This window comes from Hylobates moloch, unplaced genomic scaffold (assembly GCF_009828535.3).
Source record: "Hylobates moloch isolate HMO894 unplaced genomic scaffold, HMol_V3 SCAFFOLD_1, whole genome shotgun sequence".
In the NCBI taxonomy this organism is placed as follows: domain Eukaryota; kingdom Metazoa; phylum Chordata; class Mammalia; order Primates; family Hylobatidae; genus Hylobates; species Hylobates moloch.
Genome location: NW_026652276.1, coordinates 209,997,522 through 210,025,232, shown reverse-complemented (window position 1 = coordinate 210,025,232; position 27,711 = coordinate 209,997,522). Strand labels below are relative to the sequence as shown.

The following is a 27,711-nucleotide window of genomic DNA, read 5'->3' as shown; positions in this document are numbered from 1 at the left end:
AGAAAGAGTCTTTCTCTGTTGCTCACTGGAGTGCAGTGGGGTGATCACAGCTCTCTGCAGCCTCGATACCCACCTCCCTTCCTCCCACCCCCACCCCCACCCACTCCCAGGCTCAAGTGATCCTCCCCACCTTAGCTTCCGAAGGAGCTGGGACTAACTCAGGAGGCTAGATAGCAAGAGACAGTAGAGCCAACATGTCACCATGCCTGGCTAATTTTTATGTTTTGTACAGACAAGGTCTCCCTATGTTGCCCAGGCTGGTCTCAAACTTCTGGGCTCAAGTGATCCTCCTGCCTTAGCCTCCCAAAGTGCCGGGATTACAGGCATGAGCCACTGCACCTGGCCTGCTCTCCTTTTTGAACCTGGTCTCTGGCCCTGTTAACATATCTGGTCTTCAGGATGAGGATAAGTCAGAAAATAGCAAAGGCTGCATATTGAACTTCATAATAAATATGTGCCTGGTGCATAGTAAGCACTTGATAGATGTTATATAATTATCAGAACGAAGGCCAGAGAATACCTACCTCAAACTCTTGCCAGCATCCAACATCAGCTCATTTCCAAATGCCCCGCACCTGAAGGCATTCACGAGGCTGGAAAGGGGGATGTAATGAGCTAAATCATGCCACCCCAAAAATGTCCATGCCCTAATCCCTAGAACTGATGCATCTCTTTCCTTACATGGTAAAAGGGACTTTGTAGATGTGGCGAAATTCACTATCTTCATGGGGGAAGGGCATCCTGGATAATCTAGATGGGCCAATACAATCACAAGGGTCCTGTCAGGGGGCAGTATGAGAGTCAGAGAAAAAGGAGATGTGATGACAGAAGTTGGAGAAAGGGACCACCCAAAGGTATGCACGTGGCCTCTGGGAGCAGGAAAGATGGATTCTCCCCTGAAGTCCCCGAGAAGGAATATAGCCCTGCTCACACCTTGATCTTAGCTCAGTGAGACCCATTTTGGACTTCTTACTTCCAGAATGTAAGATAAATTTGTGTTGCTTCAAACTACTAAATGTCTGGTAATTTGTAACAGTAGCAATAAAAAACTGATAGGAGGAAATCAGAATTTCACTGAACATTCTGCAAAATTTGCTCCTCTGGACACAAGTCTCTGTTTAAGTGCAGGGCTTGAGGCCCTCAGAACTTAGTGGTGCCTTTCTTGGCATGCCACCCTGCCAGGTTTTCACCATCCTTCAGTCCTTTCTCTCCACCTCTGTGTACCCAGCCTGAGTTCTGCTGTCCCCAAGAATCTCCTTTCATTCAACCACCTTCGCGGCCTATATTTGATTAGCTATTCTGAAGTAGTGGTGTCAGAAGCGTTTGAACCAGAGCAACTCCATCTTCAATAGGGGCTGGGTAAAATAAGGCTGAGACCTACTGGGCTGCATTCCCAGCAGATTAAGGCATTCTAAGTCACAGGATAAGATAGGAGGTCGGCACAAGATACAGGTCAGAAATACTTTGCTGATAAAACAGATTGCGGTAAAGAAGCCGGCCAAAACCCACCACAACCCAAATGTTGTGACCAGAGTGACCTCTGGTCGTCCTCACTGCTACGCTCCCATCAGCACCACGAGAGTTTACAAATGCCATGGCAACGTCGGGAAGTTACCTTACATGGTCTAAAAAGGTGAGGCATGAATAGTCCACCCCTTGTTTAGCATATCATCAAGAAATAACCATAATAATGGGCAACCAGCAGCCCTTGGGGCTGCTCTGTCTATGGAGTAGCCATTCTTTATTCCTTTACTTTTCTAATAAACTTGCTTTCACTTTATGGACTTGCCCTGAATTCTTTCTCGTGTCAGATCCAAGAACCCTCTCTTGGGAAGGACTCCTGGTAACAGTGTGTGTCTGGTAACAGTGTGTGCTTGGGAGGAGGGTTACTAGAAATAGGCAGAAATTCAAGGAGCAAATATGAAATATAAAACTTCGCATATTTTCTTCCCCAGCATCAGGCCGAAGAGAAAGAAAGCTAGAGACTGAGAATCAGAGACACTGGCAATTTGCAATCTAGCTAGGAACCCTGAACTGCACTATACTGAACATTTGCTCTGTGCATTATAAAGTCTGGGGCATGGTCAGAAGTTCCCAGACTTTTAGTCCACACCCAGAGGCTAGATACTGAGAGACAGTAGAGGCCATGGTGAAAGTGTAGTTCTTAGTTTTGAAAATCCAGATTTGAATAATCATTCTGAGGATCACAGTTTCTGGTCTCTTACTTCCTCCAAGGGGCCCCAAACGGAGCTCGCTGCAGGGTGAGCTCCTCAAAGCCGCTGAACCCAGAGGGCGCATCGCTCCAACCTCTAACCCAAGACATCGACTTCTGGGTCCGTGTCACTTAAAGAAGTTTATAAAGTGCACTTCTCTGGCACTAAGCAGGACAGGCAAGTTAGCAAGAAAGCGCATTTTTTAACTGTCCTCTCCCAGAATAAAAGGCCCTTACTTTTTATTCTAGATTCTGGATGATTTTATTTTTTCTTTCCGTCTGTTACTAGTTGGGAGCTAAACACTGGCCGGGGCCCAGCGGCTGCTGGAAAGGTGCCTTCCTAGGAGCAGAAGGCTCACTAAGGAGACACTGGGGGCAGGGAGCGAACTCGCGGCTCTTTGTCCCCGCAGCAGTTCGGTCGAGGCTATCCCCCGCCAGGCCGAGCCCCTGGTCTGAGCGCCCGATAGCGGGGTGCGGCGAGGAGACTCTGGGAACACTCGCTGGGCAAGCGGCTCGCACAGCCCCCATCTCCGGTCGGGGGACGCAGGCGCTGGCCGAGGCCGCCACGGGGGCGGGGACCACCCACGGAGACCAGCGCCCCGCCCCGGACGCGCCCGCCCCGCCTGCCTCGCGCGCTCCTCCCGGCGCCAGGAGGCCCAGCGCACCGCGCCGAGCTTCCTCGGAGTCCTCCCTGCAGCCGACTGGGGGAGAAGGTAGTGGAGGGCCCGGGTAGGGGAAGAGAGGGCCTTCTTCCTCCTCATCCCCCGTCCCGGCCCCAGCGGAGTGCTCATGTCCCTCCTCCCCATCCCCCTCCTGTTTTGGGTGACAAATTAATTTTAATTCGAAAAAAACACATCAGGTTTTGGAACAAAATTATGCTGTTCCTAGATTGGAAATGGGACTCTTTCGATCTAATTTAGAGCAGAGGGCGAGGCTGTGGGAGGGTGGCAATGCATCGGTTGAAGGAGACGCGCGTGTGGCGGGCAGCAAGGGGGAGGTGTGTGGCGTTTAGGAGAGTCTCCAGTGCCGTCCTCTGCAGGGCCCTTCTACCCCTCCCCTTCCAGTTGCCAGAATGGAAAATTCATGGAGTCCAGCGTAGCCCAGGTCAACACGCTTTTATTGCCACTTCTGGCTCCCCTCGCCCCAACAAGATTCCTACCTCTTACCCTGTAGGAATACTGAGCTCCGATGCAGGGGAATGGGGTGGGGGTGTTACCACTGCCAAGTTAAAGAAAACCCTGCTTGCTGGAGAGGGAGGGCCAGACAGGGAGGAATTCAAGGGCATGTATGGCTCAGTCCCACTTCTGACTGCAGAGTATAGGGACCAGGGTTCCAATTTTTTTTCGAAGTAAGAGAGGTGGGGAAGAATTTGGCTGCTGTTGTACCCCGTGCCCTAGCTGCCATGTTTCCATGGAAATGAAGGCGGGGCAGGATGTAGCTCACTCTGACTACCTGGGAGGATGGCAGGACAGGCATTTGGTAAACATATCCCCCTCCACTCCTACCTAGCACATACGGCTGTCCCCAGCCGACCCCCAGGCTCGCTCCTCACTGCCTGCTCCACTCCCTTCCCTTCTGGAGCTGGTATCATGCCAAGTGGAGTCCAGGCAGGGCTGCCAGTGCTACTCTCCACGGCCAGGTCTCACTGGCACGTTAGGATCTAAGTATGTCTGCCAAGCTCAAGAGCATCCCTGGTAGAGCTGGTGGTGGCAGTGCCTCGGTGAAAAGGCAGCAGCAGTACCCCTCAACTCTGTGCAACGGCTGTTTCCCAAACAAAACTGAAAACATAAACCCAAACACTTAAGGGTATCACTCTGGCACAATGCTGAGGGCTGGGATGGGGGAGAGGAGGCGCATCCTCCTGAGACCGGAGCCACCTGTGCACCTTGCCTTCTGCCCATCTGGAGTTTGCTTCTTCCCACTGGGCTGTCACCGGGGGGCGGGAATCCAAATCTCCATTTGGTGCTTTTCTCAGCACCCGCTGCTGTTGGTTGATGAGGCTTGCCAGTTTCCATGGTGAGGAGGTGCAGGATGGATTCTCAGTACCATGGGTCAGCCCGGTGCTGTTGGTTGTAGAGCTGTAGCTTGATCTGATCTTTGATCTGATTCACTAGGATCTGGGACAGCAGAATTCCCACCAGCTGGGAGAGGCAAGAAGGAATTGGGCCCTCAGCAGTGAGTGATGGCCTTGTTTTCCCTGGCTCGATCTTCCCAGTGTGGCCAGCACTATCCCTTTCCCTACCCCTCAGCCATGTCAGTGCCTGACACCCTCGCTGATCCCCAAGTGCCTTCCCCAAAACAAAGGAGTCTTTACAGAGTGTGTGGGACCAACAAGTCTCATAGGGTAAGTTACCTGGGGGATGGCCAGGCCTAGAGCCACACCACCAAGTAAGAATAGGTTGCTGTGTATCCAGTTGACCAACTTGTCAATACAGCCATTGGTGTAGATGACTTTGCTAGCTTCCAAATAGTCAAAGGCCTGCATACCTTGGCCACACATAGTGTTGATCACTGCCTGCGGAAAGAGTTGAAAAGCCAGTTGGGACTCTAATTCCAATACCTTTTTGTTTGGGGCCTTAGCCGACGGGCTTCCCATCCTTCCTAAACTCCTAAATTGTCAGAGAATATATGTGGAGGATATTGGGTTGGAAGTTGCCAAATGCAGACTTCCCTTCCTCTGAGAGGTCAGGATCCAGGTCTCTTTGCTCTGGGTGGTGGAATAATCTGTACAACAAACCCCCAAGACACAAGTTTACTTATATAACAAACCTGCACAGGTACTGAATCTGAACTTAAAACTTAAATCTGTCCCTTCTGAACTCCATGTGGACTACCTGAGCATGAGGTTAACAGAAGCATCAGGTTGGGGTGAAGAAAAACACCTGACAGCTGTCCCACATGACTGATCCATTAAGCTAGGGGATGGGGATTCCCAATAGCAGCTGCCCCCATCAGAAAGTGACTCAGCTCGCTGCCCAGGAGGAAATGAGGCGGGATGCTGGCTCACCTGGTCAGGGGTAGGCAAGCAACAAGAGTAAGGCACAGAGCAGCGCTCTCGACTGGGGTTGTCTTCCGAGCAGTTGAAATACATGTTCTGGGACCAGTCCTTGTAGGAAATCCCTCCACAGCAGCTAAACTGCAACAAAACCCACCAGAGGTTAAGAATCACCCACCCCTCACACTGAGGTGACCAGGGGAATTCTCAGAGCCACCAAAAGTCTATAGCAAGCTTCTACTGGGAACTTCAGTTGTGTTTTAACACAGCCTTAAACTTTGAGCTCCAGCTTCCCAGTTGCCTTCGCCTGAAGATATTCTCACTTCTTAATTTCTATTACTTTGTATATCTTGTTATAACTTACCACTGTGCTTATTGGTATTACAGTTGTACATACATTTTGTTTTACATACTCAGCTATAATCTTCTTCTTTTTTTTTTGAAACGGAGTCTCGCTCTGTCGCCCAGGCTGGAGTGCAGTGGCGCGATCTCGGCTCACTGCAAGCTCTGCCTCCCGGGTTCACGCCATTCTCCTGCCTCAGCCTCTCTGAGTAGCTGGGACTACAGGCACCCGCCACCATGCCCAGCTAATTTTTTTGTATTTTTATTAGAGACGGGGTTTCACCGTGGTCTCGATCTCCTGACCTCGTGATCCACCCGCCTCGGCCTCCCAAAGTGCTGGGATTACAAGCGTGAGCCACCGCGCCCGGCCAGCTATAATCTTCTTGAGAGAAGTTTCTGGCTTTGCAGGAAAATGTAAGTGATTAAAAGTATTGGCTGAAATAATTAAAGGATCAGTGCTGAAAAACTTCTTAAGATAGAGAAAACACAGGGGAGGAATCTTCAATATTGTGAGTCCATCATTACTCCAAGAGAGCAAACTGGATCTCAAAGTCAAGTGTCTATTGCACCAGAGGAAGGGGAACTCAGGACTTGTCTCAAAAGCACTTTTACTTAAAAGTTAACTTTTTTGGCCAGGCACTGTGGCTCACGCCTATAATCCCAGCACTTTGGGAGGCTGAGGCAGGCGGATCACCTGAGGTCAGGAGTTCAAGACCAGCCTGGCCAATATGGCAAAACCCCATCTTTACTAAAAATACAAGAATTAGCTGGGCATGGTTTGGTGGGCACCTGTAATCCCAGCTACTCAGGAGGCTGAGGCAGGGGGATTCACTTGAACCCAGGAGGCGGGTGTTGCAGTGGGCCAAGATCGTGCCGTTGCACCCCAGCCTGGGTGACAGAGCAAGACTCCGTCTCAGGGAAAAAAAAAGTTAACTTTTTATTTTTTACTTATTTATTTTTGAGACGGAGTCTCTCTCTGTCACCCAGGCTGGAGTGCAATGGCACGATCTTGGCTCACTGCAACCTCCACCTCCCAAATTCAAGCTATTCTCGCACCTCAGCCTCCTGAGTAGCTGGGACTACAGGTGTGTGCCACCAAACCCGGCTAATTTTTGTATTTTTGGTGGAGACAGGGTTTCATCATGTTGGCCAGGCTAGTCTCAAACTCCTGACCTCAAATGATCTGCCTGCATTGGCCTCCCAAAGTGCTGGGATTACAGATGTAAACTACCATGCCTGGCCTAATTGTTAACTTTTGATTCATAGCAGCCTCGTTCACAGTAGCCGAACGGTGGAAGCAACCCTTTTCTCCACTGGTGAATGAATGGATAAACAAAATGTGGCATATACATGCAACAGAATATTATTCAGCCTTCAAAAGGAAGGTAATTGTGGCACATGCTACAACAGAGATAAAACTTAAAGACACGCTAAGTGAAATAAGCCACTCAAAAAAGCATTAATACCATGAGTCCCTTCATTTGAGGTACCTAGAGTTGTCAAATTTACAGACAGAAAGTAGAATGGTGGTTGCTGGAGGAGAGGAAAATGGGGCGTTAGTGTTCAATGGATACAGAATTTCAGGAGAGGAAAATGGGGAGTTAGTGTTTAATGGATACAAAGTTTCAAGAGAGAAAAATGGGGAGTTAGTGTTTGATGGATACAGAGTTTCAAGAGAGGAAATGGGGAGTTAGTGTTTGATGGATACAGAGTTTCAGCTGGGGCAGATGAGTGTTCTGGAGATGGCAGTGATGGTTGCACAATTGAAGGTACTTCATGCCACGGATCTGTATGCTAAAAAATGGTAAATTTTACATTATGTAAATTTTATCACGATTTTCTAAATGTAACTTTCTTCTTTTTAGTCTAGTCAAGTGCAGCAATGAGAAGAGGGGAAAGAGTAGAACAAGGAGTTGGATCTGTAGCTGACTGTGAACAATCAAATGAGATAACTCACTCCCTTTGGACCAGCCTAAAATGTCACTTTTGAAGAGGTAATATTCAAGAATCTGCCCAGTTCCTCACCCCCTGTAGGTAACCACTTATAACACAGTAGATTACTATATATACTGTTCTGTGTCTTTAAAAGTACGTTTAAAGCACTCTGCTACATGTGCTTTTTTGCCAAACCCCTTCCCAGAAGCCATTACCTGGCAGGTAATGAAGAGCCCCACAGGCATAGAGGGTGAGGCATCTCTTGGGATGACATTCACTTTTACCCACAGTCCCCCAGACCACTGGCTGACCCATACCTTTTTCTGGCCAAAATCAATGAGGTTCTGCAGATCCAAGTCATCTCGGTAGTGCACAATGGCATTGTTGATGATCTCACTCACTTTCCCTCGAGCCTGTCGGAGACATGGGCAAGGAATCAGAACACAGGACTAATCCCTAACTTGCTCCTTCCTGCAAAAATAACAGTAGACAGGGATCATCCTTCTTAACTGAGTCTGCCTTGAAATCAGAACCGAGTCCTAATGGTGGAAGATAGCCAGTTCAGTTCCAAAGCCCATCCATCCCAGGGCCCTCAGGTACCAGTGGGCAGGAGAAATGCTGGACCTGCTGTTGAAGCTTTTCAGAGACACATTTCAAGATATTCCAATGTGTATCTATCTCTGAATGCTATTATCACAAAATACTTGTTGACTGATGAAAACAAACTAATTTTTAATTTTTTAGCAGAAAGTAGCTTACTGAGCTGAGGCACTGCCCTCTAGTGGATATTAGATAATTGCATCTCTTTAGACTCAAAACAGCCATTTAATACATCATTTCAGGATCTTACTGTAAGCCAAGAGGACTAGGAAATTCGGAATTAACTCAGTGGCTCTCGATTTCATAATTTTCTCCCCTCCCCATCCCCTCTCCTTTTCTCTTTTCTTTTCTTTTCTAGACACAGTTTTACTGTCGCGTAGGCTGGAGTGTAGTGGCGCGATCTCAGCTTACTGCAACCTCCTTCTCCTGGGTTCAAGCGATTCTTGTGCCTCAGCCTCCTGACACCCGGCTAATTTTTTTGGTGTTTTTTAGTAGAGACAGGGATTCGTCATGTTGGCCAGGCTGGACTCGAACTCCTGGCCTCAAGTGATCTGCCCGCCTCAGCCTCCCAAAATGCTGGGATTACAGGCATGAGCCACCACACCTGGCCCGATTTCATAATTTTTCTACCATAGTCTCTTCCTTCCTGCCCCACTACTTTTCTCAAATTTTCTTTCCATAGTTTTGTACTCCGCCCTTGGCAATCATTTGCCTTTTGGGAAAGGCATTCTGGTTCTTAAAAAGGACTGTCACTGAATGGCAGACTATTTCCAGATATGGTAAGCCTTGTTCAAAACCTTTTCTTAAGCCAAGCATGGTGGCACATGACTGTAATCCCAGAGGCTTAGGAGATGGAGGCAGGAGGATCAGTTGAGCCCAGGAGTTCAAGGCCAGCCTGGGCAACCTAGTGAGACTCCCATCTCTTAAAAAACAAAAACAACAACCAAAAAAAAAAAAAAAAAAAAAAAAGAAAGAAAAAATAAACCTCAAAACAAAATCTTGTTCTCTTCCCCCTTCCTTCCTTCTGTTTATCTCAATAAACAATTTTTAAAAGAAATAAGAGGCTCTTCATATTGTCAGTGCTCCACTTGATTATTGAGTTTGATTCTGTCATTTGCTATTAGTTTCTAAGTTATTTTAACTTTGTGTTTGTATAATTTACTTCCCTGTTAGCTTCTCAGACTGTCAGAGGAAAGCACCTTATGATCTTAAAATTCTCTTCAAATATGATGAGCTTACAGGCTATTCATTCACCCCTAATGAACTTTTCAATGGCTGATGTTTCTCGGGAAGGAGCTGTGGTTAATTAACCAGGCTACACATGGGCAGGAACTTTCCTTCCTCCCTCTGGGTCACACCTGAGGAGGCCTCCTGACTCCCAGCATTACCTTGTCTGAGAAGACGAAGCCCAGGATCCCAGCGGCCAGCTGCAGCAGGAACACGGCGGTGAGGCAGAGGGAGAACTGTGGAGCAGCCGGAAGAAGAGGTGTCTAGGACCACTCATGGCAGCAGCCCCTCCCAGGGCCATGGGGATGCTGGGAGCTGCCAGGCAATTCTCCCAGATGCCCCACACATGAGAAAGGCAGCTGCCTCTGGGACACTGTCCTGGGGGGTGGCCACCCTGTGGTGGGTCACCCGGGCTGACCTCTGCACTGAGGAGTGGACAGCACAGGCCTGGGGGTAGGGGGGGAAAAGGCAACCAAAGGGCCCTAGGAGGCTAAGAGGCATGATGGGGAGAGGGCCAGGGTCTTTCCAGTGGGGCCTTGACCACTCACCGTCTGCAGGAGGCAGATGTTCTCGCGGAGGGACCCAATGCAGCCACAGAAGGTGAGCAGGAACATAAGGACACCCACCACGATCAGCAGGATGGCAGGGTCCACTGCCAGGCAGGCTAGGGCTGCTTCTGGAGAAGAAGCCGGCCCTCAGCCTGAGCCTGGTGCCCACTGAGGAACCCACGGATGGGGTGGGAGGGTGCCCCAAACTGTTCTCCTTCCCCTGGTGGGGGAATCTCCAGTATGGTTGGATGAAGGTTAAGGGGAAGCAGTACCCCTGTCCCACGGGGAGAACCAAAAAGGGCCCAGAAGGGTTGTGGCATTTAATTTGAGGAACTAAAGAAATAAAAGCCTTTATTCCTGGGCTTAAGGAGGGGCTGCTTTCGCTCCGGAAAAGAATTAGAATGGCAATAGGCACACCAGCTTTGCAGATTCTGTTTCCTGGAGACTTGTGTGGTGAAATAGGAATGGTGGTCGGGTTTCTCCAGAACAGAGCTAGGGAGGGGCTAAAGCCCTTGATGACTCTCTGCTCCCAGGGGCCTATCTTCTTTCTCAGACACTTCCTAAGCCTCAAATGTAGGCATATCCTGGAAGACTCAGAGGGACTCAGGGAAATCCAGGGGCACTGGCATGGGGGGGTCTGACACCTAAGTAGACCACGAAGACCAGGGAGGCTGCCCCCTTTAGCCCCATAGCTTATGTGTGAGGGCCAGGCTGAAGGAGGCAGAGGGGAAAGGGGCATGGCACAAGATGGGGGCAGGGAAGGAGAACTACAGCTCACCTGCATGCTTCATTAGCCGAGCGTAGACGCCCACAGCCACCATCACCATGGAAATCACCTGTGGAGACAGGGAACGAGCCAGACCCTGAGATTCTGGAAACCAGAGAGCCCTGAATGCCATGAGTAACCTAGGAGGGCAGGAGAAGGACAGCTTTCCTGGGACCCAAAGGAGAGCATGTTTCACCTCCCCAGTGATTCTGCTGATAGAATCTGTCACAGCTTTACCTCCATGAGACAGTTTTACCCACATTATATTTTTCATTATTCATTCAGTCCTCATAACACAATTAGGTTGTGAGGCAGACATTGTGCCCATTTTACAGATGAGGAAATTAAGGCAATCAAAGGTTAATACTGAACAGTGATTAAGAATATGGGCTTCAGGCTGGGCATTTTGGGAGGCCAAGGCAGGAGAATCAATGAGGTCAGGAGTTTGAGACCAGCCTGGGTAACATAGTGAGAGCTTGTCTCTAGACACACACACAAAATAATAATTAGCTGGGTGCAGTGGTGTGCACCTGTAGTCCCAGCTACTCAACAGGCTGAGGCAGGAGGATGGTTTGAGCCCAGGAGTGCAAGGCTGCAGTGAGCCATGACTGTGCCATGGCACTCCAGCCTGGGTGCCAGAGTGAGACCCTGTCTCTAATAAATTGAAGTTAAAATTAAAAAGAACACAGTCTTCAGAGTGAGTCAAACTTGGGTACACAAAGGGCAAATTTCTGAGCCTCAGTTTCTGTATCTGAAGATGGGAAGTAAGAACAAACAACTGACAAGATTACTGTAAGAATCAAATAAAATAATGCATGGAAAGAATTTAACACAATGCCTGACAATAAATGTTATCTATCATTATTAATAGTTAACTTGCCCAGGGTCACATATAAATGGAAAAGTTTTGAATTCGAATCTATCTGCATCAAAGGACAGGTTTTATACCTAAAGCAGGCCTGGGCAGTTGCATACTCCCAGCTCTCTAACCCTCTTAGAGGTCAATATCGTGTCAAGTGCAAAAAGAAAGTGCACTCCAATGTGAAGGACTGTGTGTGAGTGCATGTATGTAAGCACTGGAACTGCCTTGGCAAAGGAACCTTTATCTTCACAAACTCTGATTCCAGTGTGGAGGAATAGAGAGGAGTTTAGATCTTTCAAATTTCCTGGCTTCTCCCTGAGAGAACAAACCCATCAGAGACTAATAGGAGACCCCAAAGGGGCCTTATCTGCCCCCCAGCCCTCATGCCTCCAGGGGTGCAGGGCAGCCCCAGTGCCTACTTCCCTTGGCTACCCTTTTTTTGTGCCCAGTCTCCAGGCTGGTGCTAAGCAGCAGCTGGCTGTTGCCATGGCAACAGATGGGGCCAAGCTCTGGCAGGAGAAAGTTCTCAGCAGCAGGGTCTTGACCAACTCAGTGGGGAAGGAGATGGCTGGCTAGACACCACTGTCCTGTAAGACAGAAAGCAGCTGGAAAGAGCCACCATGGAGCTTTGGTGGAAGAAGGGAGATAAGCCCCCAGAACCGGTAATAGGGTCAGATGAGTCCCTCATTTTTCCCTTAGGCCTTCTTGTTGAAGGTCCTCTGCCATCTGGCAGGGGAGGGCAGGTGCATTCAGCAGTAAATGGCAAACCTTTATCTAAAACCACGTCTTCCAGAACTCTTCTCTGCCTGTATGTACAGCCCCCTCTTTTTTGCGGGGTGGGGGAGCAGGGTCTTGTGCTATTGCTTAGGCTGGAGTGCAGTGGCATGATAATAGCTCATTTCAGCCTTGACCTCCTGGGCTCAATTGATCCTCCCACCCTAGCCTCCCAAAGTGCTGGGATTACAGGTGTGAGTCACTGCACTCGGCTGGCCCCGGTCTCTTCCCACCTCACATCATTTGACCATGCCTCTAACTCAGGGCCCAAAGTGTTATTTGCCGGCCTTCATACTCTTTGTCCAGGAGGGAGGAAGCTGCTAGCAGAGCTGCAGGTGCCAGCTGGCACCTTGTCCCACAGCACTGCCAGGCTCACGGAGCATGGGGGAGGCAGGGAAACTACATGACAGAGATGCCAGTCATTCCCCAGGCCTGGTGGCCAGTCCTCCACCAGAGTCAGTGAGCATCTCTGTCTGCCCTTTAAAACCCACCACAGCCAATTACAGTTCTGAGTGTCATTTTACTGAACTATTGAAAACTGTGTATCTGCTCTTGATTTCTGTTGCTTCCAGGCTCTCATTGTTTTTCATGTCAAATTTTCACCAGGGTGTATAATTTTCCACAAAGATGGTCTCTGATTAAATCGTAGCACAGCTAAAACAAGAAAGGCCAAACAAGCACTACTCACAATAGCAAAGGCATGGAATCAACCTAAATGCCCACCAACAGTATGGGATAAAGAAAATGTGGTGCCAGGCCGAACATGGTGGCTCACGCCTATAATCCCAGCACTTAGGCCAAAGTGGGCGGATCACGAGGTCAGGAGTTTGGGACCAGCCTGGCCAACATGGTGAAACCCCATCTCTACTAAAAATACAAAAATTAGCTGGACATGGTGGCACACACTTGTAGTCCCAGCTACTTGGGAGGCTGAGGCAGGAGAATCACTTGAACCTGGGAGGCGGAGGTTGCCGTCAGCCGAGATCATGCCACTGCACTCCAGCCTGGGCAACAGAGTGAGACTTCATCTCAAAAAAAAGAAAAAGAAAATGTGGGGCCGGGTGCGGTGGCTCACGCCTGTAATCCCAGCACTTTGGGAGGCTGAGGCAGGTGGATCATGAGGTCAAGAGATTGAGACCATCCTGGCCAACATGGGGAAACCCCATCTCTACTAAAAATACAAAAATTAGCTGGGCATGGTGGCACATGCCTGTAGTCCCAGCTACTCAGGAGGCTGAGGCAGGAGAATCACTTGAACCCAGGAGGCAGAGGTTGCAGTGAGCAGAGAACACGCCACTGCACTCCAGCCTAGCGACAGAGCAAAACTCTATATCAAAAACAAAAGAAAAGAAAATGTGATACATATATACCATGGAATACTATGTAGCCATAAAAACGAATGAAGTCATGTCCTTTGCAGCAACATGGATACAGCTGGAGGCCATTATCCTAAGCAGATTAATCCAGGAACAGAAAACCAAATTCCATGTGTTCTCACTTGTAAGTGAGAACTAAACATTGAGTACCATGGCCACATGTACTTTAGAGTGAAGGGTAGGAGGAAGGAGAGGATGGAAAACTACTTATGCTTATTACCTGGGTTATGAAATATCACCCCATGACACATAATTTACCTATATAACAAACCTGCACATGTACCTCTGAACCTAAAATAAAAGTTGAAGAAATGGGCAAAGTAAAGAGATACCACATATCATAGAGTAAGTTAACTCTATTTATGGGCCCGTAATTACAGCAGTTGCTCTGTCTCTATCTATTGTGGACACAATAATGTCCCCTCAAAGATGTCCATGTCCTAATTCCTGGAACCTGTGATTGTGTTACTTTTCATGGCCAAAGGAACTTTGCAAATGTGATTAAGAATTTTGAGCTAGGGAAATTATCCCTGAGGACTCAATACAATCATAAAAGACCTTCTAAGAAGGAGGCAAGAGGGCCAGAGTCAGAGAAGGAGATGATGATGGGGGCAGAGGCTGGACTGCTGTGGTGCCATGGATGGAGGAATGAGGGCTGCCTCTAAAAGCTGGAGCAGGCGAGGAGGTGAGTCCCTCCTAGCACTTCCTGAAGGAATGCGGTGCTGCTGTACTTTAGCCCAGCGAGACCTGTTTGATTTTAGCCCGGTGAAACCCATTTTGGCCTTCTGGCCACCAGAAATATAAGAAAATTAATGTGTGTTGTTTTAAGCCACTAAGTTTATGGTCATTTGTTACAGCAGCAACAGGAAACTAATACATAAATAAATCCAATTCATCTGCTGCTATGCAGATGGTACACTGAGGACCCTTAATCCATGTGTTATATGGTGGAGGGATAAGAGCGTTTATAGCCGAAAGCACATGCTCAACTTTGGCTGCCATTAGAATCGCCTGGGACTTAGGGTTGTTGGGGGAGAGGCTTAAAAAACTGCTAATGCCTAGGCTGCATCCCAAAACAAGTCGATCAGAATCTTTGGCATTGGGACCTAGGCAACAGTATTTCTGAATGTGTTCCAGGTTATTTCAACATGCAGCCAAGCTTGAGAACCTACAAGCCTAAAGAATAATCAGCCAGGGATCTAGAGCCACAGATACAGGCTATATTAAAATCAAGATTAAGTCTTTAATATTATTATTAATATTTAATATGATCATTAATGATGTCTCTCCCCTGAGCTCTCAAATTCTGCATTTCACAGCTTGACCTTGCACACCCCCATTCCTGCCCCCACTTCCCACCCTGGATTCCTCAAAGTTACTGCCATTCCAAAGTTAGTGCTGCTGCTGCTGTTCATAGCATCACGTCTGGAGGTGAACAGAACTTTAGAAATGGGTTTGGCCACTCACCTCTTTTTATAGATGAGGCCAAAAGAGTGGAAGTAACACTTAACCAAGTGCATATGGGTGCAGTGCACCATCTGGACCAAATCCAACCTCCCAATCTCATTCTGGAACTCTTTCCACTATGCTAGAATTTTCTGTAAAATCCTTATAGCACCTCACAATATCACGAATGACCTCCTTTCACGATGAGCTTGGAGATAAAGACATTTCTCTTCTTTGGATAGCTTTTTACATTCCGACTAGAAGGAAGCCTGGTTGGAAACTTTTAAGAGCTAGATGCAACTTTTCACATTCTGACTAGAATGAAGCCTGGTTGGAAACTTTTCAGAGCTAGATGCAACTTTTAAAATGGCTGAGTCTAGCTTTTAGCAAAATGTATGTTCCTGAAAAATTGTCGGTCAAATTATATAAAATAATTTGCACATACCAGTACCATTAGCCCTATGAAAGGTGAATGATCACCTTGTAATGAAAATAGCCATCCCCTGGGCTCCTTGGAGAAGTGGCTGATTCTAGGATGGGGGCAGGAAAGGCAAAAGATGAGCCTAGGGCATCTTGTAGTGCCCCAAAGAAAGGAAATGCTCACGAAGAAACAAAAATGAATTCCCCACATCACTATCCTCATCAATGTGAGCATCCCAAAGGGACATAGAAGCCAACTGAAAGAGCTCCCAATGGCCAAGGCTAGAACAATTTGAGCATCAAAATAAAGAAATATTGAATTATTACCCAGAATAAAAAATACACATCTGTGGGCCCATGCTGATATAAGTAAGTGACTTAATGAATAGCGGAGAAAAGACAAATCTCCCACGTAGAAGAATTTCAAATAATTCATGTAGGTACTCCATCCTCAAAGAGGTAGAGCTTAACTCCTTACTCCTTCAGTGCAGACTGTGCATAGTGACTTTCTTCCAAAGAGCACAGTGTGGAACATGGTGAGAAAGGCTAACTCTACAGAGGAACCTGATAAACACTACTTCATCCAGGCGATCAAGGCCAACATCAACAATGATCATGTTGCTGAATCACTTGTATGATATGACATGATGTGATGTGATGACAATGGCACTTTACTTCTCTAGTCTTCTTCCCAAAAGCCATAACCCCAGTATTATAATGATGAGAAAAACAGCAGGCAAGTTCCAATAAAGGGACATTCTACAAAATACCTGACCAGCACTTCCCAAAACTGTCAAGGTCATTAAAAACAAGGTAAGTCTAGGAAATTGTCACAGTCAAGAGGAACCTAAGGAGACATGACAACTAAATGTAATGTAGGGCAGGACATGGTGGACCACGCCTGGAATCCCAGAACTTTGGGAGGTCCAGCGGGGAGGATGGTTTGAGCTCAGGAGTTTGAGACCAGCCTAGGCAACGAAGACCTCATCTCCACAAAAAATTAAAATAAAAACAATCTGGGTATGGTGGTGTGCGCCTGTAGTCCCAGCTACTTGGGAGGCTAAGGTGGGAGGAAGATCGCTTGACCCCAGGAGGTTGAGGCTGCAGTGAGCCATGATTGTGCACTCCAGCCTGGGCAACACAGCAAGACCCTGTCTCAAAAACAAAAAAGAAAAAAAAAGTAATGTAGTATCCTGAATAGGATTCTGGAACAGAAGAATATTAAATAAAAATGAAAAAAAAAAACCAATAAAGTGTAGACCATAATGATAATACTTACAACAAATGCATCATACTAATGTGTTAATAACAGGGAAAACTGAGTATGGGAGATATAGGAACTCTCAATATTATCTTAAAATGTTTTTAATTGATATATGTAAATTGTATGTATTTATGGGATACACATGATATTTTGATACATGTGTACAATGTTTAATGATCAAATCAGGGTATTTAGAACATCCACCACCTTGAACATTTATCATTTCTTTGTGTTGGAAACATTTTAAATTTATTTTGAAAAATACAATATATTGTTGTCAACTATAGTCACCCTACTGTGCTGTTGAACACTAGAACTTATTCCTTCTATGTAACCATACGTTTGTACCTATGAACCAGCCTCTTTTCATCCTCCTGCCCCTGGATCCCAGCCTCTGGTAACTATCATTCTATTCTCTACCTCTATGAGTTTCACTTTTTTAGCCCTCAAATATGAGTGAGAACATGCAATATTTGTCTTTGTGTGCCCAGCTTATTTCACTTAACATAATGACCTCCAGTTCTGTCTAAGTCGCGAATGACAGGACTTCGTCCTTTTTTATGGCTGAATAATATCGCATTATGTATATGAACCATATTTTCTGTGTCCATTCATTTGCAGATGGACACTTGAGGTGGTTCCATTTCTTGGCTATTGTGAATAGTGCTGCAGTAACATGGGAGTGCAGATGTGTCTTCAATATATTCATTTCTTTTTCTTTGGATAAACACTCAGTAGTGGGATTGCTGGATTGTCTAGTAGTTCTATTTTTTGTTTTTTGAGAAATGTCCATCTCTGTACTATCTTCTCAATTTTTCTGTAAAACTGTTCTTAAAAAATAGTCTATTACCTCTCCCCACCCCAATTTATTAGTTTACACTTTTTATTTTATTTTATTTTATTTTTTGAGATGGAGTTTCACTCTTGTTGCCCAGGCTGGAGTCAGCAATAGCACGATCTCTCTTCACTGCAACCTCCACCTTCCAGGTTCAAGTGATTCTCCTGCCTCAGCCTCCCAAGTAGCTGGGATTACAGGCATGAGCCACCACATCTGGCTAATTTTGTATTTTTAGTAGAGACAGGGTTTCATTATGTTGGCCAGGCTGGTTTCAAACTCCTGACCTCAGGTGATTCACCCGCCTCAGCCTCCCAAAGTGCTGGGATTATAGGCATGAGCCATCACACCCGGCCTATACATTTTTTAATATCAGATTTTCATAAACTAGGATTCACTTGCATACAGCTTTACAAACTTTAATCTGGGTGGTTTCCCATCAATCACACCAAAACTTAAGGCAGTGGATCTTTTTTTCTTCCCCCCCGCAACAGACAAGGTGTCACTCTTGTGTTGCCCAGGCTGGAGGGCAGTGGTACAATCATAGCTCATTGCAGCCTCAACCTTTTGGGCTCAACAGATTCTCCTGTCTCAGCCTCCTGAGTACAGGCACATGCCACGACACTCACCTGATTTTTAAATTTTTTGTATAGATGGGATCTTGCTAGGTTGCCCAGGCTGGTCTTAAACTCCTGGCATATGGTGATCCTACAGCACTGATCTCCCAAAGTGCTGGGATTACAGGCATGAGCCACCATGCTTGGCTAAGGTAGTGGATCTTAAAATTGTTCAAGTGACAGAGCACTGGGAAGTCACAGTGCTCTGTTGGTGTACATTATAGATTTTGTCATATTCTTCTTTTTTTTCTTTGAGGCAGGGTCTTGCTTTGTCACCCAGGCTGGAGTACAGTGGCACAATCAAGGGCTCACTGTAGCCTTGACCTCCTGGGCTCAAGCAATCCTCCTGCCTCAGCCTCCTGAGTAGCTGGGACTACAGACACGTGCCACCGACTGGGCTAATTTTTAAATTTTTTTGTAGAGACAGGGTTTCACCATATTGCCCAGGCTGGTCTTGAACTCCTGGGCTCAAGTGATCCACCCGCCATGGCCTCTGAAAGTGCTGGGATTCCAGACGTGAGCCACTGCACCTGACCTCTTTTTTAAACTTTAATACACTATTACTGTGACCTAATTTACAGTCTGTATGTAACTTTCCCCAATTACTCCCAAAATGTCCTTTGTAACCTTTTTTTGTTTCTTATCCAGGATCCAATCAAGGATCATGCATTTAGAGATTAAATCTCCTTCAGCCTGGAACAGTCTCTTGGCTTTAATTCTTTTCTCTTTAATTTTCTTCCTTTGTTTTTGTTCTTTAAGACACTGACTTTAAAATTTATGGTAAAATACATGTGACACAAAATGTACCATTTTAGACATTTTAAAGTAAAGAGTTCAGTGGCCTTTAGTATATTCACATGGCTGTGCAACCATCACCACCATCAGGGTGCAGTGCTTTATCATCACCCCAAATAGAAACCTTGTACCCATTAAACCATCACTCCCCATCCCCATCACCCCGTCCTCCACTTCCAGCCCCTGGTAACCACAAATCTGCTTTCAGTCTCTATGGATTTGCCTATTCTGGACATTTCCTGTCATTGGAATCACACACTATGTGACCCTCTGTGTCTGGCTTTTTTCACTTAGCAGAATGTTTTTTCTTTTCTTTTTTTTTTTTGAGATGGAGTTTCACCCTTGTTGCCCAGGCTGGAGTGCAATGGTGCAATCGCCAGCTCACTGCAACCTCCACCTCCCGGGTTCAAGCCATTCTCCTCTCTCAGCCTCCCAAGTAGCTGGGATTACAGGCATGTGCCACCAAACCAGGCTAATTTTGTATTTTTAGTAGAGATGGGGTTTCTCCATGTTGGTCAGGGTGGTCTCGAACTCCCAACCTCAGGTGATCTGCCCGCCTTGGCCTCCCCAAGTGCTAGGATTATAGGCGTGAGCCACCGTGCTTGGCTCACTTAGCAGAATGTTTTCAAGATTCATCTATGTTGTAGCATGTGTTACAACTTCATTTCCTGTTTGTTTGTTTGTTTGTTTTTTGAGATGGAGTCTCTGTCACCCAGGCTGGAGTGTAGTGGTGCAATCTCAGCTCACTGCAACTTCTGCCTCTCAGGTTCAAGCTATTCTTGTGCCTCAGCCTCCTGAGTAGCTGGGATTACAGGTGCACGCCACCACACCCAGCTAATTTTTGTAGTTTTAGTAGAGGCAGGATTTCCCTATGTTGGCCAGGCTGGTCTTGAACTCCTGATCTCAAGTGATCCGCCCGCCTCAGCCAAAAGATTACAGGCATGAGCCACCGTGCCCTGCCAACTTCTTTTCCTTTTATCGCTGAATAATACTTGGTTGTGTGACTGTAACACAATTGTTTCTCCATGCCTCCATTGGTGGACATCTGTGTTGTTTCCACCTGTTGGCTGCTGTGGACAGTATTGCTATGAACACTCGTGTAAAAGGTCTTGTTTGAATACCTGTTTTCAATGTTCTCTATACCTAGGAATTGCTGAGTCATATGGTAATTCTATGTTTAATTTTTTCAAGGAGCTGCCAAACTGTTTTCCACGGCGGCTATGCCTTTTTACTTCCTCACTAGCCATGTGTGAGGGTTCCAGTGTCTTCACATCCTTCCCAACACTTGTTCTGACATTTTTTTGAACATCGACATTTTTTATGTTTTGGCCAACTGTTTTGCAGAATGTCCCTCGATTTGGATTTATTTGGTTGTTTCCTCACAGTTAGATTCAGATTACACATATTTGACAGGAATATTACACAGATACTGCTGTGTCCATCTCAGTGTATCATGTGAGGAGGTAAACATATTAATTTCTATTACAGAACTAAGGAACAATTTTACTAAGAGATGTGGCTGCTAGGTGTATGTCTCTGTGTTTCATAAAACAATGCAGGCATACTCTAAATAAATTGTTTCCTAGTTTTTCATAATAGTTAGTTGCTACTTGTCCTCTTCTGTTTGCCTTTTGTTAGCACTTGCAGGCAGATAAGCAGCTGCAGGTACTAATGGTCATGGGAGAAAGGAGAAAATGAAGAACATTTTCTTATCTTGACTTTTTTTCTTGCAAATTGGGAAAATAGTCATGATTTGATGTTTAAAAGGAAAAACCCTTATTCTAGCCCATAAGACAGTACTTCAGGGCCATCAGTAATAGGAGAGGAAAGGTTGCCGGGCCTCAACTTGAGGTCCTGAACAAAGGTTGTTCTCCTGGCTCTTATGCCCAAATGCCAATAATTACAGGCAAATCAGCTCCCAGAGTCCATCTCTACTGGATTGCATTTAAGATCAAGGTAGGGCCAGGCATGGTGGCTCATGCCTGTAATCCCACTACTTTGGGAGTGGGGATTACAAAGTGAGGAAGATCGTTTGAGGCCAGGATTTGAAGACCAGTCTGGGCAACATAGTGAGACCAGTCTCTAAAAAAAAAAAAAAAAAAAAAATTAGCCGGGCACGGTGATGCATGCCTGTAGTCCGAACTACTCAACAGGGTGGGGTGGGACGATTGCTTGAACCTGGGTAGTCAAGGCTGCAGTGAGCTGTGATCCCATCACTGCACTCCAGCCTGGGTTAAAGAGCAAGACCATGTCTAAACAAACAAACAAATTAACAAATAAATACGTAAATAAAAATTTTAAAAGGCCAAGGTGGTGTGAAAAGCCTTAAGAAGCAGAGCTAGAGAAGGCCCAGGAGACAACAGTGGGGCTCTGTTCATAGGATATATAGGAAATTTCTCCATAAACTAAAAAATATAAAGCTACCAATAATGATTGTCTCCTGCTCAGCTTTTTTTCTTTTCTCCTTAATTTTCTTCCTTTGTTTTTGGTCTTCCTTTGTTATGGTGAGAATGTGAGCAAAGAGAGTTGAGCAAAGGCTGGCCCTTCCCTAGCCAGTCCCTGTCTGCTTGCCACTCTCTTTCCTCCTCCCTGGAGGAGCACTCAGCCTCACTCTCCACGCCCACCCCCCAGCAGGTGACCTCTAGGAGCATTTACAGGGACAGCAGTGGCAGTACTTTTTATTGAGTGCTAAGGACCAGGCACTGGGCTAAACAGTGTCTCATTTAATTCTGACCACAAACCCAAGAGGGCGTTAGGATCTCCATTTTATAGAGCTGATGTTCAGAGAATTCCAGCAACTTTCCTCAGTTCACGTGGCTTGTGAGCTGCTGAAGTGGGACTGGAACCTAGGTCTGGATGTCCCCAAAGCCTTATGAGCTTGGCCACTTGGCTGCCTTCCTATCTCTGCCTCCCAGTACCCCCAGGATTTTGCGTATTCACCTCAGCCATCATGGGAGATGGGAAGCAGCTCCTTGTGGTTCCCTTGGGGGAGCAGCTGATTATCTCCAAACGGGCTGGGGCTCAAGCAGGGGAAGGAAGATTGCAGCTGGCAGCGGGGACAGGGTGCCAGCAGGGCCCAGGAGGTGGCTCAGAGGGAAGTCTCTGGAACAGCACTCTGAAAAGGGAAGGCATGGCGTTGCCACAGTGGGGCCACTCGCAGGCGTAGCCTCCAGGGAAAGCCCTAGCCTTGCCTGTCTTCCATAGTCCAAAGTCTGGGCTGCAAGAAGCAGCGGAGCCCCACTGTCTCAGGGCCCACACCTCTCCTTAGAATCTCTTTCCCTCCTCTTTTGAAGGTGATGGTGGAGACAGCTGAGGGTAAAGTGGTTCCCTATGTGGCAATCAAAAACCCTGTCCCTGCTTAAAGGGAAGTGGGCAAGACAGTGGTCTCCACCTCTGGTTTCTCAGTCCTCCCTACCCTTATATCTGGATGAAGCCAAAGAGCTTTCAGCCTGTGGCCCCGGAGCAGGGCCACCTCTCTCCCTGCCCATGACCTTCACATACTGGTCTTTCTGTGCTGTCCGTGGCGCTGCTGTGATGGGTGTCTGAGGTGGCAGCTGTCCATGGGAGGCTGGCTCTCAGCGCTCTCCCTCTGGATTGGGGGACACTGTCCCCCTGGAGAGGAAGAGTCCACAGGGCTCCTTCCTCAACAATGTCTGGGGCCAAGCCTTTAGCATCTTCCTCAGGCCACGGCTGGCTTTGTTCTTCCAAGGTTAAGAAAGAGGAAGGCAGATCTGCAAGGGCTCGCAGTAAATAAACATTCAAACTCAAAGCCCTGGAGGGACTGGCCCAGCACTAGCCTCCTACAAAGATCTGAGAGGCACTCTATGTTTTCTTTTTTCTTTTTTTTGAGATGGAGTTTCACTTTTGTTGCCCAGCCTGGAATGCAATGACGCAATCTTGGCTCACTGCAATCTCCGCCTCCTGGGTTCAGGTGATTCTCCTGCCTCAGCCTCCCAAGTAGCTGGGAATACAGGTGGGCACCACCACACCCAGCTAATTTTTGCATTTTTAGTAGAGATGGGGTTTCACCATGTTGGTCAGGCAGGTGTCAAACTCCTTACCTCAGGTGATCCACCTGCCCCGGCCTCCCAAAGTACTGGGATTACAGGCATGAGCCACCGTGCCCAGCCTTCTTTTTTTCTTTGTAAAGGCTGCTTGAAGTTTATGGTTTTCTACTTGGTACAAGACAAACAAAGCTGCTGGGGAGTTAAGAAGGTGTGCATGCGACCTGCATAGCAAAGGAGATAGTTCTTGTCTTCATTTCCCATATTTTGTAATTTTTGTAGTTTTTATAAAAAGCATCTGACTATCTTCAGTTATGGAAGCCAGCCAAGTCTATGGAGAAGACAGCGGTGGTGGGGGAGGGAGGTGGTGGGCTCTGCCTCCTAGTGTATTTGGAAGTATAGGATGAGGGTGTTGGATGGCAGAAAGGGCCCCTGCCACTTAGAGGAGGTTTTTGCCTGGCTTGATGCCTGGTTACTTCCTCATGGTTTTTGAGCCAGATGAGAAGAAATGGTGCTGAGAGTGGTCTGGGTGATTCTGAGCGCCCAAGGACTCCAACACAGTAGTCCTGGATGGGAGAGTGGCTTTCTTGAAGAAGATGCCCCACTGGTGGCTTGGCTCAGCCTAGGGAAGACCTGGACAGGGGTCCATATATGTGGCAGCGGAAGTGAGAAAATCCAGATTCTGTAGACAGTAAGTACGTGTGGCTTGAGGAGGGGATGGCTGCCATGTTTCTGACCTGGCTTAAGTGGAGGGTTGCCAGGCCACCAGACCCACCACAGAGGAGAACACAGTTGGGTACCTCATCACTAAGAGTGCTCAAGGACTCCAGGTTGAGCTACATCTTGACGGGCCAGTGTCCACGAGGAAGGGAGGACGGGCATCATGCCTCTACCCTGTGGGGTTTGCTCTCTCACTCGCCATCCAATAAACATTCAGTAAGCACCCGATTTATGCCAAACACAGCTGGGCACCGGGGATCCAGAAGTGAATAGGGCTGTGCCCACCCTCAAGAGCCTGAAGTCTAGAAGGGGAGATGGAAAAGTAAACACAATTGCAGCACAGGGAAGGGATGTGACAATAGAAGAATACAGAAGGTGCCATGGGAGCCCTGAGGCATGGCTGCTAGGGAAGCCTGGGTTGAGACACAGGGCCTGGAGGTCTGAGCTTCTGGGCTCTGCCTGACTCAAAAGCCAGCCAACTGCTGCCCTGAGTGGGAAAAGGACCAGTGAGGAAGGAGGTGAGCGGCACCGAATATTCCTGACAACACATGGCCAAGGTGATACAGCAGGCACCACCCCAACGTCTTATCTCTGCACGGAGCTGTCCTGCAGAGGGAGGTGAGGAGAGGCAGCTGCTCTGTAGCCACCCTAACTGATTTAAATACAACATCTAGGATCTTAGAGCAGCTACTCCAGGCTGTGGAATCCCCACAGTCAGTAACCCAGCAACACGATTCTGGGAAGAAAATCAGAACTCCCAGGTCAAAGGGGAAGTGAGATTTGAAACACGAACAGTAGGAACTGATCCCAGTCCCCAAAAATTCATTAGCTTTCTGAGTCAGACTCCAAATGCCCCAAGAGTCAAGGCTTCTAGAGCAACAGCAGACGTAGCCACCATCACCACCAGCACCACTATTCAGAGCCCAGAGGATGCCGGACACCTTCCTAGTGGGCTCCAGGCACAGACACAATAACCACTGCCACGCGGCAACTCTAGAAGCTGGCCAGAGCATGCACTCTGCCTGCAAAGGGTATGGGCTGACCATCGTCTCATCCATAGGTGCTTCCTGGGCAGAACAGCAGAATTTGATTAGGATGGTGGAGGTCTACAAAAAAGAAAGCATGGGAAACAGTCCCTGAAGAGGAGCTAGGAAGAAAGATGGCCCCCTAATCTGGGGAAGCAGCCTTTTCTCTCCAGCTGTTCTTGTATGGAATATACCTGTGCAGCACTGGGTTTGGGGGAGAAGGGACATTCAATAACACCTGAAAAGTACTGTCCCTAGGAAGGGCAATCAGGACACAGGGAGATTCATCCTTAGATCCAGCTCCAGGTCTTGAAGAAAGAAAACAGTCCCCAAAATGATTCATTCATCCTTAAATAGTTCACTGAGGCAGAAATTGTTTCTCCTTTAGAGGAGAAAGATTAAGGTCAGAGAGACAGATACATTGGCTTAGGGTCACACAGTAAGTTGGTGCCAAAAAGATGCTGAGCCTCTTGTCCTTCAGTGTGCTATTTCTAGAGCCTCTGATTTTTTATGTCTACTGTAGGGCCAACAAGGGGCTCTATTCTAACTTGGGGTGGTGCTAGCTTGGCCACCCAGGTCTTCTGACCTTCAATGAAGCATTTTTACCAAGGTAAATGGGTCTGTGGAGCCAAACTCTCTTGTGGCTGAGATCTCTCAAAGCCATTTGTCCGACAAAAGGGGGGTAGGGTGGAGGTAGGGGGTAGGGAAGCACGAGAAAAAAAAATGACCAGGAACACAAGTGTAACAGATGCACCCAGCTGTTGTCACTGGCGAGCACAGACAAGGATGAGGTGCCGATGGCTCCAAGGGAGACAGTCTCGGCGGATAAAGGAAGTCAGAGTGACGACCTAAAGTCCCTGAAATGCTAGTGCTGGCTCCGAGGATGGCACATCACTGGCCTAGCACACTCAGTGAGCACAGAGGAGACTTCACTGATACTTGCCCCTAGGTGGGGAGTCTCTTAGTACATCCCCCAGCACTGGTAGAGTGGTAAGGGATTTTCTTGTGCTTTTCCCTAACCTCCAGCTGAAGCAGAACCTAGGCCATGGGAACTTGGGTTGACTGGTTAACTACTAATACTGCTCATACCCCAGCTATAACAGCAGCCATCTGTGCTGAGGACTTCCCCCAGTGGCACTGTGGTTCAGTAGAAAGGTCACCAGACCAAGCTTGCTAACCAGCTGTTAGACCGTGGACAAAACATTTAACATCTCTGTGCTTTAGTTTTCTACATTTTATAGACATAAACACAGATGCTGGACAAGATGTCTTCTAAAATTTTTTTCCGGTTCTAAAACTGAGCATTTGATAGGAGCCCAAGTTTCATTTTCCCCAGGAGTAGGATGGCTGAGTGCGCTGTCATCACCACCCTATGGGATTTCTCTCATTTGTCCCAACAGGCCAGCACTTATGGGCTTTGTGTCTGCACTTCACCCCACGGGCCCTGTGAAACCTTTCCAGCAAATGGCTCAGATGTCTGTTCTGCTCCCTCCCCTAGGAAACATATTTTAGACTCAATTCTTCCCTCCTGCAAGTCTGAACTTTAGGTCTCCAGCTGAAGTGGGCAAGGATGGTGGGCTCCAGAAGCAGCAGCTCTGGTGTGGTAGGAGCCAGAAGAAGAGGTGAATGGGGGAAGGATGTCCCTATGTTCTCACACCCCAGGACCTCCAGGACTCTCTAGCCAGGAAACAGGGTCGAGCTGGTATTGCATGATCTGGTTCAGCTCAATTCTCAGCTTCAGCAGTCTTTCTGCCACCCATGATCACACTGGGTTGGATTTGTGGGGGAGTGAGCCAAGGCCTGCAGACATGAACATACACGCTTAGGTCGGTCAGGTCAACAATGAATGGCAGAGTGGGATGGGAATCCAGGTGTCCGGAGTCCCAGCCCAATACTTTTTCCACCCCAAGCAGAAGATTCTGACAGGACCCCTGGCCCTCCGGCCCAACACGGGGTCCTGTTTAAAGACACTGGTGATTGTCAGGCTCCAGGGGTGAAGTCTGGTCCTGAGAAGAGTGGCAGGAAGAGGGCAAAGTTTGGGGCAGTGCTGGGATGGGAAAGACATCTGCGCCTGGAGGCCATTCTTCCCAGGCTTTGGGGGGGTGTAGGTGGGGGTAGATGAGGCCTGCAAAAGGAAGAGATGATGCCCGTAACCCATCTTCTCTGAGGTGGTGGAGAGAGAGGTTTGGGTTTTGCCTTCCTCTTCTTTCTTTGCCAGCTGGGCCTCCAGGACCCCAGGCCTGAAAGTCACCCGCCACCCCCGACCCCCATCATGAATGTGTCAGTGGGTCTGCCTTGGGCCAACAGGCTCCCTCAAACCCACATTTCTAGCCTAACACAGACCCTCCTCAGACGCCCTGAGAATACCCATCAGTCTTTACTCATTCCCTGGCATACCCTCCTCCCTACAACGCCCCCTGCAGACGCGGCGTCCCCGGGGTGTCCCTCCCCAGGATAAATTCCCCCAAAGTGCCGTCAGCCAAGACAACTCGGCAGTGCGGCTCCCGCGCGTGGGGCACCCCGGGCCACCCTTCCACCCCGCAGGGAGACCCCGCCGCCCAGGTGCCCTCGACCCCGAGACTCACCCAGAAGAGCATGTTGAAGAAGAAGAGCAGGTATTTCACCAGCGGGCTGACGAAGGAGAACTCCTCCCCGGAGGCGGCCGGCGCCCGGGGTCTCCGCGCCATGGCCCCGCCGCCGCCGCCGCCGCCGCCCCCGGGGGCCTATTTCCCAGCGGCTGCCGGCCGGCCTGTGTGCCCCGCGCCCGGGGGCATGAGCCGAGCCGCGCTGCGCAGGAGCCCAGCCGGCGGGGGAGCCTGCGCTGCGGCGGGAGGCCCCCGAGCAGGGGGGCCAGGACCGGCGCGGGCCGGGGAACGGCGCCTGGAGCTGCTGGAGCCGCTGCGGGCAGCGCGAGCGGCCGAGACTCAGCCGCGGCCGCAGGACCAGCC

At 48.2% G+C, this 27,711-nt stretch overlaps 1 protein-coding gene and 1 long non-coding RNA gene across 3 annotated transcripts; one reads left to right on the top strand and one right to left on the bottom strand.

The window, feature by feature from the left end:
- The first annotated feature begins 2,841 nt into the window (after positions 1-2,841).
- Positions 2,842-9,091, top strand: LOC116814345 (uncharacterized). The gene is made up of 3 exons (XR_004371229.2): positions 2,842-2,925; positions 7,415-7,543; positions 8,443-9,091. It is a non-coding gene; the product is annotated as an uncharacterized LOC116814345 (long non-coding RNA).
- Positions 3,317-27,711, bottom strand: TSPAN33 (tetraspanin 33). Of its 2 annotated transcripts, none has more exons than XM_032761697.2 (8): positions 27,349-27,711; positions 10,638-10,695; positions 9,860-9,987; positions 9,473-9,547; positions 7,802-7,897; positions 5,220-5,348; positions 4,566-4,727; positions 3,317-4,353 (listed from the first exon to the last, which is right to left on the bottom strand). In XM_032761697.2, the coding sequence occupies exons 1-8, from the start codon at positions 27,448-27,450 to the stop codon at positions 4,252-4,254; spliced, it is 852 nt and encodes a 283-aa protein (XP_032617588.1). In that variant the 5' UTR covers positions 27,451-27,711; the 3' UTR covers positions 3,317-4,251. The 2 variants fall into 2 exon arrangements, with proteins under 2 accessions (XP_032617588.1, XP_032617589.1); XM_032761698.2 differs by having other exon boundaries at positions 9,860-9,984.